General features: G+C 43.8%; 1 protein-coding gene across 3 annotated transcripts in view; it reads right to left on the minus strand.

Annotated features, from left to right (window-relative positions):
- LOC121465022 (E3 ubiquitin-protein ligase RNF216) overlaps positions 1–14,761 on the minus strand; it is a 114,332-nt gene that overhangs the window by 21,062 nt on the left and 78,509 nt on the right. For all 3 annotated transcript variants that reach the window (XM_041678186.1, XM_041678184.1, XM_041678185.1), the window contains exon 14: positions 4,789–4,886. In XM_041678186.1, the coding sequence (XP_041534120.1) occupies positions 4,789–4,886 (98 nt within the window). The remainder of the gene's footprint in view (positions 1–4,788; positions 4,887–14,761) is intronic.

The raw sequence follows: 14,761 nt of genomic DNA on the forward strand, positions 1-14,761 counted from the left end.
GGCATGTGTCACTAAGCCAGGCTCATTTTTTTTCTTTAATTCATTTTTTGATTTTTTTCAATGTGTACAAGTGTTCTGATTTCACATATGGCAGTGCACCACTTGTGTACCAGTGCCCTCAAAGGCCAGAAGCGAGCCTTGGATCCTCTCTGGAACTGAAGTTACAGATACTTGTGAGCTGCTATGTGGGTGCTGGGAATCAAACCTGGGTCATTTGAAAGAACAGCCAACGTAATGTGTTAACCACTGAGCAATCCCGAGTCCCCTTTTCTTTTGGGACATAGTCTAATGCAGGCCTCAAATTTGGTATTAGCTGAAGATGACCTTGAACTCCTGATCCTCCAGTTTTGACAGCCTAAGGGTTGGGATTATAGGCATGTACCATTGTAACCAGTCTTATGAAGTGCTGGGAATTCAACTCAGGGCTTTGTGTATATAAGGTAAACCCCTTTACCAATTGAGCTAACTTTTAGCACTCTCAGATTCTTTTTTTCTCTCCCAAGACAGGCTTTCTCTACTGAACAGTCCTGACCGTCCTGGGACTCACTCTATAGCCTATGTTGGCCTCAAACTCAGAGATACATCTGCCTGCCTCTGCCTCCCAAGTGTTGGGATTAAAGGCATGCGCCATCACCACCCAGCCTCTGATTCATTCTTTTGCTCAAATCTGTTATTACATTTTTTTCATATTTTTTCACTGGTACTGGTACTTTCTGTCCATGGCTTCTTTTTACTCTCTGTTGATGACAATAGATTTTAAGGATTTGTATGCAGTATTTCCTCCTGCGAATAGGTCACACTTCCCTAGTTTCTTTGAATGCCCTGTAAATTATTGTTGAAAATTGGGTATTTTTAATACTGTAAGTGGAAATTGCAAATCAGACTGCTTCTTGCAGGTTTGGCAGTAATGAGGCTTTTTAAAGCTGTTTCATAAGCATTGTATTTTCCATTGTGTGAGGTTATGATCAGTGCTAGAATGGAGAGATATTTTTAAGCTTTGAAGCCAAACATACAGAGTCGTTCCTAGTCCATTCTGGTCTTCAGCTCACTGTATAATATAGGTTACTTGAAATTCTATTATGGAACACTGTCCTCTGCCAGGCATGGTGATGTACACCTTTAAACCCAGCAGTTGGGAGGCAGAGGAGGCTGATGTACGTAAAAAAGTTCTAGGAAATTCAGGGCTGTAGGGAGAGATACTGCCAAAGAAAGCTGTCCTTTGAGCATAACAGCTTTCACTATTTTCATCTGAGTAGCTGTGACTACCCACAGAGGATGCTAACCTGAGATTTCAGCTACTCCTTTCTCTTGTCTCTAATCTCTATGTATTATCTTCCTCTAATTTCTATGTAATTCTGCCCAAAGTCTTGGAAGGTGTATTCTGTCTGTCTGTCTCTCTCTTGGTTTTTTGAGATCTCACAGAGATCCGCCTGCCTCTGCCTCCCGAGTGCTGGGATTAACAGTATGCACCACCAGACAACTTCTGCCTCTGCTGCTTTCATCTCCCGAATGCTGGAACTATGGGGGTTCCATATGCCTGCCTCTTTCTAATCCTACCTTATTTTTTGTTAAAGCTACCCATGTAGCCATCAACTCCAAGATGTCTGGGCCTAACAATTGTTGTTTAAGAGCATCTGATGGGCCGGGCGGTGGTGGCGCACGCCTTTAATCCCAGCACTCGGGAGGCAGAGGCAGGCGGATCTCTGTGAGTTCGAGACCAGCCTGGTCTACAAGAGCTAGTTCCAGGACAGGCTCCAAAACCACAGAGAAACCCTGTCTCGAAAAACCAAAAAAAAAAAAAAAAAAAAAAAGAGCATCTGATGATGGACCAGGTGGACACTAAGTAGCTCAGCTCCTCTGTGAAATTTCCTCACTAAAGTCATCTGACAGTATTCTGTAGGCCGACTGTTTTTGTCAGAAGTCACCAACATGGTAAGCTATGCCAGCACTTGGGAGGCAGAGGTAGAAGAACCGTAAGTCTTGGGTCAGCTGGGCTGTGTGGTGACCACCCACTACATTAGGGGCAAAGCTTCTAGCTCATGAACCTTTAAGAGAAACAATTACATCCAAAGCCTAATGTAAGTTAGGCAAATGTTCTGCACTTAGCCTTCTACAGCTTTGCTCTGTGTGCGTGGCTATATTTTTGAAAAAAGGTATTTGCTGTAGAACAATCTTTGTACACTATGAATATGTTATTACTCTCACTGGCTAATAAAGAGCTCACTGGCCTATAGCTGGGCAGGAGAAGGTCAGGTGGGAAAACCAGACTAAGAGGATGCTGGAACAAAAAAAGGCAGAGTTAGGAGTCACTAGCCAGATGCAGAGGGAGCAGAAGATGCTAATAAAGGTACTGCCACATGGCAGAGAGTAAATAGGAATATGGGTTAACTTAAAATGTAAGAGTTAGCTAGTAACTAGTCTGAGTCATCGGCTGAGAATTTAATTAATATAGGCCTCAGAGTGGTTATTTGGGAATAGGTGGCTGGGACAGAAATTTCTTTTTACAGGTCTTACTCTGTAACCCAGTGTATAAGCATCTTAAGTGCTAGGATTATGGCCCGTGCCACCATACCCAGCTCAGAATAGTGCCTTGCCAGGGTATCCAGTTAGAGCATTACCTCATAGCATTTCCCTGTGTACATCCCGAGCTTTCTTATTTTTGCTACTTGGCACAAGTATGATCCCCCGAGGTCAATGGAGGAATGGCTATATGGTAAGGAAGGCAAGTTAAAGCTACCTAAAACCAGCATCTAACTCCCACTGACTTCAAGGTTTACAATGTTGACTTCTCCTCTTCTGTTCTTTACTTGTCTGTGTGGCCTGCAAGAAGAATGGGCCTAAGAGAGCAGTATGGCAGGTACACTGCTGATGGCTTATCATGTACTGAGTAACTGCAGCTGCTGGTTCAGATGCTATTCTTACTGTAGCAATAAACAGCTCCTGGCAATGACACACAGGTACTGATATGGAAAATGCTTTTGTTCTTTTGTTCAATGGTAGAGAATAGCAGCTGACAAGGATCTCATCTGTCTCCCACCAAGACAATATACTAGTCTGTGATTCAGGTGACACATAGACACATCTGACTTGATGAACAAAGCAGCAGGTGACCTAGCATGCACTAGTAAGGAACAGTGGTGTGTGACATTTCTACAAAGTTCTGGTGGTTGGGAGGCCAGTTTTGCACCAGGACAGTCAGTCTTCCTAAAAGCAAGTGTGTGCTGTGTATCTCAACCCTCTTCTACATACAGTGAAGCATTTGGGGAAGGTATTTTTGAATTCTGGAACTGACAGACATTGTATTGGATGCTCTACTCTGATAGGTTTGTTGATCTAGAGGACTGTCAAGCTAAATTCCAGGGCAATCAGAGATGCAGAACAGGAGTGTCTACTCTAAAACAACCACAATCTCCCTGAGAAACATCCATGGCCTGCTGGCAAGATTCAGCTACTTGATACAGAGAAACAAGTTCTCCATTTTTGGGGGGCTGAAGGGTAATGGTTGCCCTTAGCTTTTAGGAGAGATCTCACTCCTTGGCTCAGGGCCCCTTCCTCCAGCTTTAAAGACAGCAATGGAAAGTCAGGTCCTAATGTCTCCAAGCCCACAGTCATTTCTTATCTGACTACTTCCAAAAAAGGCATTCTATTAAAGAACCCCCAATCAGATGAGTACACTACCTTAGGTCCCTAACTTTTAAATTGATTGGTAAGGCCCCTGTTTCATATGCAAAAACATCATGGGGGCCATTATTCTACCTACCACAGTTATGACACAGAGCACAACCAGAAGCCAAGTCCCTAGGTTAAAGTCCCTGTAATGCTGTGTGACAATGATCATGCTAATTGGGTTTTCCTTAACTAGACTGCAAAGTGAGGACAACAGGACCTATCTGTGATACAGATCCACAGATTTCTAGCTGTCCCAAATGTCATTCTTCATCTTCTAAGCAACAAACTCCCATGCCCATTCTCCATATTTAAGCGGAACATGAATGAAGTCATTCACTTGGAGGTCATATACATCATTTCTACATTACTTTCAATTTGAGGAAAAGTTGCCTACCTAATAACCTATCTCATTCCTCCTTTCTTATACACAACCACAGAGAGGATCACACCACACATAGGGATTCAGGAGTCAGTGTGACTTAATGGGATACAGCCCACTAGCCTGGCAGAGCTGGATTCTATATGAAAGAAACAGACTTCTATAGCACCTAGTGGCTGCATTTCATTTCTTTCCCTCCCTTCTTTCTTTTTATGGTTTTATCAGACAGGGTTTCTCTGTGTTGTTTTGGATCCTGTCCTTGAACTAGCTCTTGTAGAGCAGGCTGGCTTCGAACTCACAGATGTGCCTGCCTCTGCCTACTGAGTGCTGGGAATAAAGGTGTGTATGGCCACTGCCTGGCAGGTGACTGCATTTTCATAAGTTAACATTTAGAAATTGCTCAGCCACAAAGGGAGCACCACACAGTGCCGGTCATTAAAATAATTGATACAGTCTTTTGCCTTCTGGAGGTTGGCAATTCTACTTACTGTCTCAGGCCAGCAGTATCCTACAACACAGGCAGAAACAACATCAATGCATTCTTGCCTATGAAGACCTGGTACACCTGCTTACTGGCTAGGCAGTACTACTACCTGACATTTGAATAGCTATAGGTTTAGAAACAAAGAAATCGGTTAGAGTCCTGCCTAAGATTCCTCTGGGTGGGGATGGCTCAAACTGGCACTTCCCTTAGAACCCTTGGCTCCTCTCAGGGCCAGCTCAGCCATCACATTACTTACATAGATGTCCGGTACTTGATGTCATCCTTTTCTGCCAGCTCTTCACAGGTCAGGCCATTATGCTCTTTCCAGAGTCCTTGACACTTCCTACAGGTCTCCTGGAGACGAAAGACAGATACAAAGTTTCTGGTGAGTGCCACACAAGCTTCTGTTCACAAAATAAATGCCTTTGAAATGAGCTTCTTGGGTCTGAGTCTCTGAGAACTGCTGTCCCAATGAGCAAGGCTACTTCTAAAGATAGAGCAGCAGCAGAAGAGTGAAGTCTTCTAAAGTACTGTGAGCTGTTTGAGGGTGTATCTGTTAGGATCTTACCCTCCACAATTCTTCCAGCCAGGCTCTTGGCATAGAACTGAGGAATATGATCACCAGGGGAACTAAGGAAGACATTCCTTCTTACACCTATCATTCATAAGCATGGATATAAGCATTCATAGTTTCACTTCATTACAAACACAAACTGAAAAAAAAATGTCATTACTTTGGGGATGAGGAGATTGTTTGTGAAAGTGTTTGCTTTTGGAGCATGTGTGTGCACATAAACATCATTACCTTTTATATTAGTAACAAGAACATAAGAAAACATTAAACCAATGATCCATCATGGGCAGAAGTGGAAACTGAAATTCTGCTCAGTATAGCACAGGAAAAGATGGTGCCTGGGCTCCGGCCTTGTCAGGGGAGGATACAAAAATCAGGGATTTAACAAGTCTGCCGTTGATACCTAAAGAAAACAACATTCTGGTCAGAAGATACTGGTGGAGAAAACTGGGCTCTAGGGTACTGTGGCTGGTACAGATGATACAAGCAGGCTTGAACAAACACGCATGGGCCAGGGCAGTTCATGTAGACCCTACAGTGACCTACTTATCAGTTTAGTTTTGATTCCAGAACATCAAGAAGCATGAAGGTAACGTGAGTAAATTTGTGATTTTACTAGAGCATTCTGGGTGAGATTCAGACTAAGGGGAGGAAAGAATATAATGTTCGAAACACAGCTGGATGGCTGAAGAAATGGTTCAAGCTGTTAAAGAGCACTTGTTGCACTGGGTGGCTGTGGCAGTGCATACCTTTCGTCTCAGCACTCAGGAGGCAGAGGCAGGTGGATTTATGAGTTTGAGGCCAGCCTGGTCTACAGAGAGTGTTCTGGACAGGGTTGCACAGAGAAATCCTGCTTCGAAAAACCAAAAAGGAAGGAAGCAGCATCTGTTGTTCTTGCAGAGGACCTGGATTCAGCAACTACATGTCAGTTTAAAACTGTTTGCATTAACAGTTTCAGGGGATCCATGGCCTTCTTCTGACCTCTGTGGGTAGCAGCCATACATGTGGCACATCTATATTCACATAGGCAAAACACGACAGCTGGGAGCTAGTATGGCCACCTAGTCAAATGATGAATGAAGGTCCATGAGACCCTGCAGAGAAGCTGAAAGTTAATTGATATGGGAGAAACTTCAGAAAGCAAGCTCAGCAGGTTTGAGTGTGGGGATGAGGCTGCAAGAGGACTGACTTTTTTCTGGTTTGGACAAGATATTAACAGCAACACTGACATATTTTGAGTGGGAAGCAGACAAAAACCCTATCTGATCTGGATGGTGGTAACACAATAGACATCTCTTGGGAATGTGAAGTAGGGGGTTGGTGGCAAATTTTAAACTTAGGGAGAAGGCAGCACAGATGCTGCTTAGCTCTATAAGAGCTTCACGACAATTCTACTCTCCATAAGTAACTGGTGACTTAGGTGACTCTAGGCTTAGGACGGTACATATAGACACTACCACGGCACACAAGGGTGCTTGCGTGTGTGTGTATAGAGTTTAGAGGACAACCCTGCCTTTCATCTTGTTTGGAATAGGGTTTCTCTTGCTGTTCACCATTGCATACTCCAGGCTAACTAGCCTAAGCCCAAGAGTGTCCAGACCATCCTCCAGTCTCTACCTTCTATCTCATGGTATCGACGGCTGTCAAATTCAGTTTTTATGTAAGTTCTGGAGATCTGAACTCAGGTTGTTAGGCCTGAACAGCACACTGATCCATCTTCTCAGCCAGAGACTATTACTTCTACATAAGTACATGGTAGTACCAGCCTTGGTGGGAGAAAAGAGAATGGAGTCTGAAAACAGCTGGTGGAGCAGATACAATCAGCAGCAAGGACACTGCAGCACTAATGGCCCCCCCAGGCAGCTGAAAGGGGGTGGTGTGGTGTGAACTGACAGAAGACACAATACTTTTCACAGTAAGACTGTGGGGTGAACAGTCGGTGCTTTTAACCAATGAGCCATTTCTCTAGCCTCCTGCCTTGAACTTCTAGATTTGAGTGCTAAGATGAGAGATAGATGGCACACCTGGCTATTTTGTGCTTGGGATGGAGCCAAGGACCTTGTGGCATGTTGAGAAATTACTTTAACAACTGAGGTATATTTCTAGTCTTCTTTTTTACTTTTAAATTGTATATGACATATATATGCTAATAACAAAAGAAACATTTAATTTTAGGGATAAAAATGATATGGATGGCCACAAGAGTCTGGAACATGCACACTTTTGAGCAGAATGTGGTTCAAAGGCTCCAATCAATGGTGTGGTGGTATAGATGAGTTCACGTGAGTTACTTCTTCTAGGGACACAGATGTTCTCTCTCTCTAATGCTTGCATTCCATTTAGAAAACAAAGCTAAGTCAATACTGTATATAATTACTTCCCAACAAAAATCTGTATTTGCACATATTTAAGAATCTGTAGATTCTTAAAAGATCTTTAATCCAGTATTCAAGAGGCAGGGGCAAGTGGATTCTATGAACACAAGGCCAGCCTGGTTTATGTAGAGAGTTCCAAGACAGTCAAGGCTACATAGAAAGACCCTGTCTCAAAAAAGAATAAAAAGAAAGAAAAGGAAAGAAAAAAAAAGACTTTGTGACTATTCCAGGAAAATCGCATAAACAACATCTGGAAAATAGATGAGCTGGTGTCTGATTCTGTCCTCCTCCTAAACAAGAACAACAAACCACACACAGAAATGACAGCTTGAAAACAATGCATGGCAGGAAGGCAGTTCTTCTGAACATCCTTACTTAATTCATGGCCTGTCTTCTTATGTGAAGAAACCCCATTCTCCAGGTAAGGCCCAAGCCCACAAAATAGCTTATGGTTTATGAGCGTCAAAGGGAAGTCCTCTGGCTTGTATTCTATCCTACAGTGGTCAGCCTGTTGGTTATATTCCTTCACAGTAAAGGGCCCAAGGGTCTCAAAGAATAAGCCTCAATTGTATTCTGAAGAGGCACTGTAGCTAGACTCTAAACCCAGCACAGAGTAGGCTGGGCAGACTTTATCATGTGGAGCACTCTGCATCATCTCTTTTAAGCATTGTAATTTTCTTCTCCCAAACTCAGCTAGGCTTTGTTCCTAAATATCAAGAAGCTTCTGTAATGTGACAACAACTATGTTCTTTAAACTGGGGAGAATGAGAAATGCCAGAAGGCTATTTTGGAGGAGGGCAGAGCACCCTGACAAGTAACTTACCAACATGAAGCACAGCACACCATGTCCACCCAACCCAGCCAGGCCTGAGCTTTCAGGCCCATCCCTTTCCTGGTGACTTCACCCCAGGAAAAAGAGAGGGGACACAGGTGCTAGCTAACCTAGGCAAATCATTAAAGGAGTTGCTACCAGCTGCTGCTTGTTATGCCTAAGTCTTATGGGGCCCATGGATCCTTGAAACGCTAAGATATCTTGTAATATAGAGAAAATATAGGTGGCTGGGGAGATGGCTCAGTTGGTAAAGTGTTTGCCTTGCAAGCATTAGGATCTGAGTTCAACCCCCAGAACCCACATCAAAAAAAAAAAAAAAAAGTCAGGCATAGTAGAGAGTCCTTGTAATCTTAGTTCTGGGGAGGATGATCCCAGAGGCCTCAAGGCCAGCCAGCCTATAGCAATTAGCAAGCCCTCAATGAGAGATCTTATTTCTAAAAACAAGGCAGAGGAACACCACTGGAGATTGATTGCTGCATTCATGTGTACACACACACACACACACACACACACACACACTAAACAAACAAATACCAGCCATCCTGGTCAATTCCCTAGGGTCCATTAATGCCTAGCCAACTCTAGGGACCACAGGGATACACGCTTTTAGGCCACCTGTGTCCTCCAGCTGTTGAAGATGCTAGTACCCCCTCACCGCCATCTCCCAAAGTCATATGGGTAAGAACCAGAAGATCTAGAAGGACATTGATTTAGAGACACTGTGACAGATGCAGTAAGTTGTGAGAATCAATGTAGCTCAGTTAAATCAAAGCCCAGGCAGATTCAGTGAGTTTCTGTTATTGAAGGAAGTCACTGGAGACCCCAGGGAATTCCCTTTCTTCCATACAAGGAAGAAATAACATCAGCAGGAGCCTGATCCTCATCCAAAATTTCAGTAGCTAGCTAGCTCAGTAAAGCAAGTAGGGTGCAGTGGTATGAGGTGACAGTGTGGATGCATACACATGTATATCTAGTGTGAGAGGGGTGGTGGCAAGTGCACTCTAAGGAGCTGATAATATCTTTCTTGGTATTGTTTTTGTTTTTTTTTCTTTTTGAGACAGGATTTCTCTGGGTAGCTTTGTAGTCTAACCGATCTAGAGCATCCGCCTGCTTCTGCCTCCTGAGTGCTGGGATTAAAGGCATGCATCACCACTTCCCGGATTGTTTGTTTTGAGACAGGGGTCTCTCTACAGAGCCGGAAACTCTCTCTGTAGATCAGGCTAGCCTTGAACTTACAGAGATCTGCCTGCCTCTGTCTCCTGAATGCTGGGATTAAAGGTGTATATTTTAATAACTGCCTGAGGTCTTAAACTAAAATTCTTGGGGAACACACGCCCACATAACTGATAAAACAGTTACCCAGTTTGGACCGACACTGTCTGGTAAGGCGTCTTTCCAGGCTCTGCTACCAACAATAACCAAATATCAAACATTCAAAACAGACCCTTGAACCAAGCAGCTCGACAACGAGACGCATTCCATAAGTTGAACCTCCAATGAACACAGAAGGGTTTCATATTAATAAACAAAACTTATTTCAGGGATTTCGGGGTATGGTTCATTACAAGCTGGGTTGGTGCTACTTGGGGTAGTCAGGAGATTCGTCAGTTTGAGGTAAGCTTGGGTAATACAATGAGACCATACCTTAAAAATAAATAAATAAATAGATAGATAAATAAACAAATAAATAAATAAATAGTGATGCCAGATGGGTATGAGTCAGGGCTGAAGTTTCTACCACTTGTAAAATGATAGGGCTGTGGCCGTGGGCAAGTGAGACTCAGTTTCTGCCTTCCTGGAACTTTTTTTTTTTTAAACTTTTCGAGACAGGGTTTGGGTTTCTCTGTGTAACAGCCCTGGCTGTCCTAGAACTCGCTCTTTAGACCAGAGGCTCTGCCTGCCTCTGCCTCCAAAGTGCTGGGATTAAAGCTGTGCACCGCCATGCCCAGGCCAAATTTGTGTTTTAAGGGAACATAGTATGCAGGATCCAGAGCTGCCAAGTAGGCAGGACATGGCACTGGAACGGCCACAGCCAGTCAGACTAGTGGCTAGAGAGATCTGTGGGGGATGAGATATTGAGATTGAACCCAGAAGGTGAGTAGGAGTCAGTCAGTGATAGGAAAGTGCATGTTCAGGGGTGGTAGAGATGCAAAAGGAAGACCTGGGTCAGCAGGTTGCTGGTGCCAAGGCTACAGGAAGTCAGGGAGAGTGGAAGGAAGTATGATGACTTGATGGTTGCAGTAGCAGAGGTGGTGATAGTGGTGGATCTGATTCCTTCTTCGGGCCTCCCTGGGCTCCAGCATGGTCATGGTGAACATAAACTCAACCTTACATACAAACACAAATATAATGAAAAATGTATCTTTAAAAAAAGGAGGGTGAGCTGGAGGTTGGAGAGATTGCTCAGTGGTTAGGAGCACTGGCTGTTTTTCCAGGGAACCCAGGTTCAATTCCCAGTGCCCACATGGCAGCTTACAACTGTCTATAACTCCAGTTCCAGAGTATTGAGTACCCTCTTCCTCTGTGAGGAAGAGCCTCCGCCATATATAGGTATGTGTTTTGAAGTAAACGAGAAAGGAAGCTGTCACATTACTTGGTCAAGGCCATGGAACTGTAGACACAATTCAGCCTGGTTCCAAGCAGGCTTGCTCTTTCCCCCTGCTTCCACTGCTTCCCTGTGTGGTAGTTGCTGGCAAGAACTGGTCATTGTTTAGCAGAAAACTCAAGGCACAGGATCATGAGACAAGCCATTAGGTCTCAATGGAATCTCGTGTAAAGAGGCCACAGATGGGCAACTGGCAAGGCTGCCCAGTTGCAGCTGTGCAGGATGGTGCTTCCTAAATGGGCTTCCTGGAGAGCTGAGAATGACACAGACAAAAGAACAATGGAATGGGATCAAATATGAGGCCACCCCTTCTTTCAGATCATCACAGGAGCTTGCTAATCAGTATATCCTTAAACTGGTCACATGAAAGGAAGTGGCTGTTCCTCCCTCCTTCAGCCACTTTGTACATCTGGTGGGGCAATAGAAAGACGTATATACAGACAAAGACAGGCTCAATGTGTGCTTTCCACACCAGAGCCAAGGATCAGTCAGTCATTCTCCATGGCTGGCTAGTCCTGGATCCTTCCTGTGAATACTCATCAATTGCCTTTTCAACAGTAGCTAAGACTCTGACCATTTGGATTTTTAATTCTTTTTGTTTTTGGGAGTCTCACTATATAGCACAGACTAGCTTATAGGCCACTAGCTTATAGTGTCTGCCTCCTGAGTCCTGGGACTTTAGATATGTCACTGTGACCAGCTGTTAGGATTTGCTGGTGATTATTACTATCACAGAATTGGGTCAAAGTTCTGGTTTAGAGTGATATTCGAAACAGCAATGATTTCTGCACTGAAGTAATGAAAAAACATTTTCACTTGCCCATTCTTGCCTCTTTATCCAGTGCTACTGAATGTCAAGCCATCTGGCAGGGTTTCTCTCTGCAAAGGCCCAAGAGGAGGGCATTATGAGGCCCTCCCTTCTCCATCTCCCTCTAGGCTGGTGGGACATTATCAAGCCTTGCACTCCTCTGAGGATTGAGCATGATGAGGTCAGGTCAGAAAGGTAGGGTATGCAGGTACAGCAGCTTCCCTTCCCTTAGAGAGCTGGAGTGAGGAGTCTAGAGAAACGACTGACTAGTCAGTATCTATGGCCAAGACCAGTAGCCCCTTGCCAATGTACACACCCTCTACATTTACTAATAGCATAGCTGTGTCAAATATCAGGGCATCTGGGAAATTTTGATGATCTGGAAATAAGATGGTGCTCTTTTCCTGAATACCTGGGGCACTTGGCTTACAATTCTTTTATTATTATTATTATTATTATTATTATTATTAGAGAAAGGATTTCTCTGTGTAGCCCTGATTGTCCTGGAACTCGTTCTGTAGACCATGCTGACTTCAAACTTAGAGATCTGCTTGCCTCTGCCTCCTGAGTGCTGGAACTAAAGGCGTGCACCACCATTGCCCAGCTACACCATTTAGAAATGGTCTCACTGTAACTCAGGCTGGCCTTGTATCATATCTCAGCTTCCCAAATGCTAGATTCTATGTCCCTACTCTTCTCCCACTCATTTTAAAGATGTGGTACTTGACAATCAGCTCACATCTTTACATGAAGTTGTGCTATATCTGCAGGGGTTTTTTCACTGTTTCAAAACAAACCATCTCTCAGAAACTTCAACTTGGTGTGGCCAGCCAAGTACTGTGAAATCTTAAAAATGACCCTGGTTTCCTCTCTAGTCTCCAGCAAAGAGCTTCAGAAGGAAAAGACTGCCCTTAAAAAAAGCCGGGCGGTGGTGGCGCACGCCTTTAATCCCAGCACTCGGGAGGCAGAGGCAGGCGGATCTCTGTGAGTTCGAGGCCAGCCTGGTCTACAAGAGCTAGTTCCAGGACAGGAACCAAAAGCTACGGAGAAACCCTGTCTCGAAAAATCAAAAAAAAAAAAAAAATTATAGACACACACTAAATCCAAAGGATGTGCCGTACTATTTCTCTACAGTAAAGGAATCACTCAGTGTTACTCTCATAGGCTAGAACTAGTCAAGTACTCTTTTCAGGAAGATCTGGATTTCTGTCCTCATACTGCCCTCTAGGGATAAGCGGGTATAAAAGCACCCTGGTCTCAATCTACCCTTTGGGTATTTGATTTGGGTATTTTGGTATTTGATAAAGTTGGGATCAGGATTGTGGGATAAAAAGTGGCTGCCGAAGCCTTCTTGGCATCAATAACAATTCAGTTTACTTTTATCAGAATTGACTTCAAATTTAACTCACCAATACTCTCCCAGAAGTTATTAAAAACTAAAACTGAGTCTGGTTTATTTGAGGCCCTTTAACAGATCATCTGCAACACCTGGGCAAGTGGACACAGACGTTTAGAAACAACATCTGAGTTCCCTTCTAGGTCCTGTTCTGAGGGATAAAAGATTACAATCAATTCCGTGCCCACTAGTAAGTTACACTGGAGAGGGCTGATGACAGGTTAAATAAGTGAAATACAAATAAGACAGGATTATAAGTACTAAAGGGATACATGCAGGAAGGTAGGTCACCAGGGTTAGGGCTCAGGGCTAAAGTTTTCAGTCAGATGGATATCAGGGAAGGGCTGTAACGAAGTAAACGAAAGGTGCACAGAAGCCAAGGTGGTATGTCTTGTGATGTCTTGGGGAACTGCAAGGAGAGAGGCAGGTGACTAGTCAAGAGAATCAAGCAAGGGGCTGTGGGGGTATGAGGCTGGCTGGTTTGGGAAGGTGATAACTAGAGCCTGGCTAACACCCAGAGTAGGCAGAGTCTCCCCATAGTGATTGTACATAAAGCTGCTGGCTGCCCTTTTAAGGGGGACACTCTCAGGCTTGAACTACACCCTCTGTTAGGATGGGGTCTTGTCTGCTTCTGTGCCCAGGGGTTCAGTTCTCATAGCTCTGAAAGGACAGGAGGGAAGAGGCCATGACTCACACCCTTTCAGAAGCATCTGCCTAATATATAGGTTCCACACAATTGGCGTTTGTGGAGTCAAAGTCACTACAGCAATGACTTTAAGAACTGTATCCCTTTGGTAAGGAGGTGAAATCATCCCATAAGATTATGATTAGTGGGTTTTGAACTAGGACAGAAAATTGTGCACCCCACATACTGTTTTGTTGAACTGTTATTTCAGTTAGATATTTATATACTCATGCCCTGAATTTATGTTAAATCAATATGTGCATAAGCTAATACAAATTTAATCATTCAAAAATTAGTTTGGAGGCAGAGGCAGGCGGATCTCTGTGAGTTTGATGCCAGCCTGGTCTACAAGAGCTAGTCCCAGGACACGTTCCAAAGCTACAGAAAAACCCTATCTCGAAAAAAACCCCAAAAAAGTAAAAAAGAAAACCTGATGGGGCTGGAGAGATGGCTCAGCAGTTAAGAGACTGTTTGCTCTTCTAAAGGATTGGGGTTCAATTTCCAGCACCCACGTGACAGCTCAACTCTGTTCAGCTTCAGGGAATTTAACACCCTCATATAGACATGTATGTAGGGAAAACACTAATGTACATTAAAAAAAAGAAAAGAAGAGAAATGAAAAGAAAGCACCTGAGGGTCATTCTTATACAGAGAAGTCCCTAGGATAATTGAGACGAAGTGGAAGAATATTGCATGAGCATCAGACACTAACAGAGGCTTAACTGTCGCCAAAGAGTAGGTGATATGGTACAAAGTGGGGGACCTAACTAACAACAGACACTTCAAATTCAAAAATAAACACTTCTGCTCAATGCCTGTGCTACTCTGGGCTTCCTAGCATTTTCTGGGAATCTTGGCCTGGCAGGAGAAGCTAGTAAACTCAACTTGTCCCTGCTCAGCTTCCACTGTCATCATCCCCAGAAGGAACAGCCAAATCACAATAGTCTGTTCCCT

The sequence above is a fragment of the Microtus oregoni genome, unplaced genomic scaffold, assembly GCF_018167655.1.
Source record: "Microtus oregoni isolate MIOR12 unplaced genomic scaffold, Mior012 000029F_ref0000214, whole genome shotgun sequence".
Taxonomy (NCBI): domain Eukaryota; kingdom Metazoa; phylum Chordata; class Mammalia; order Rodentia; family Cricetidae; genus Microtus; species Microtus oregoni.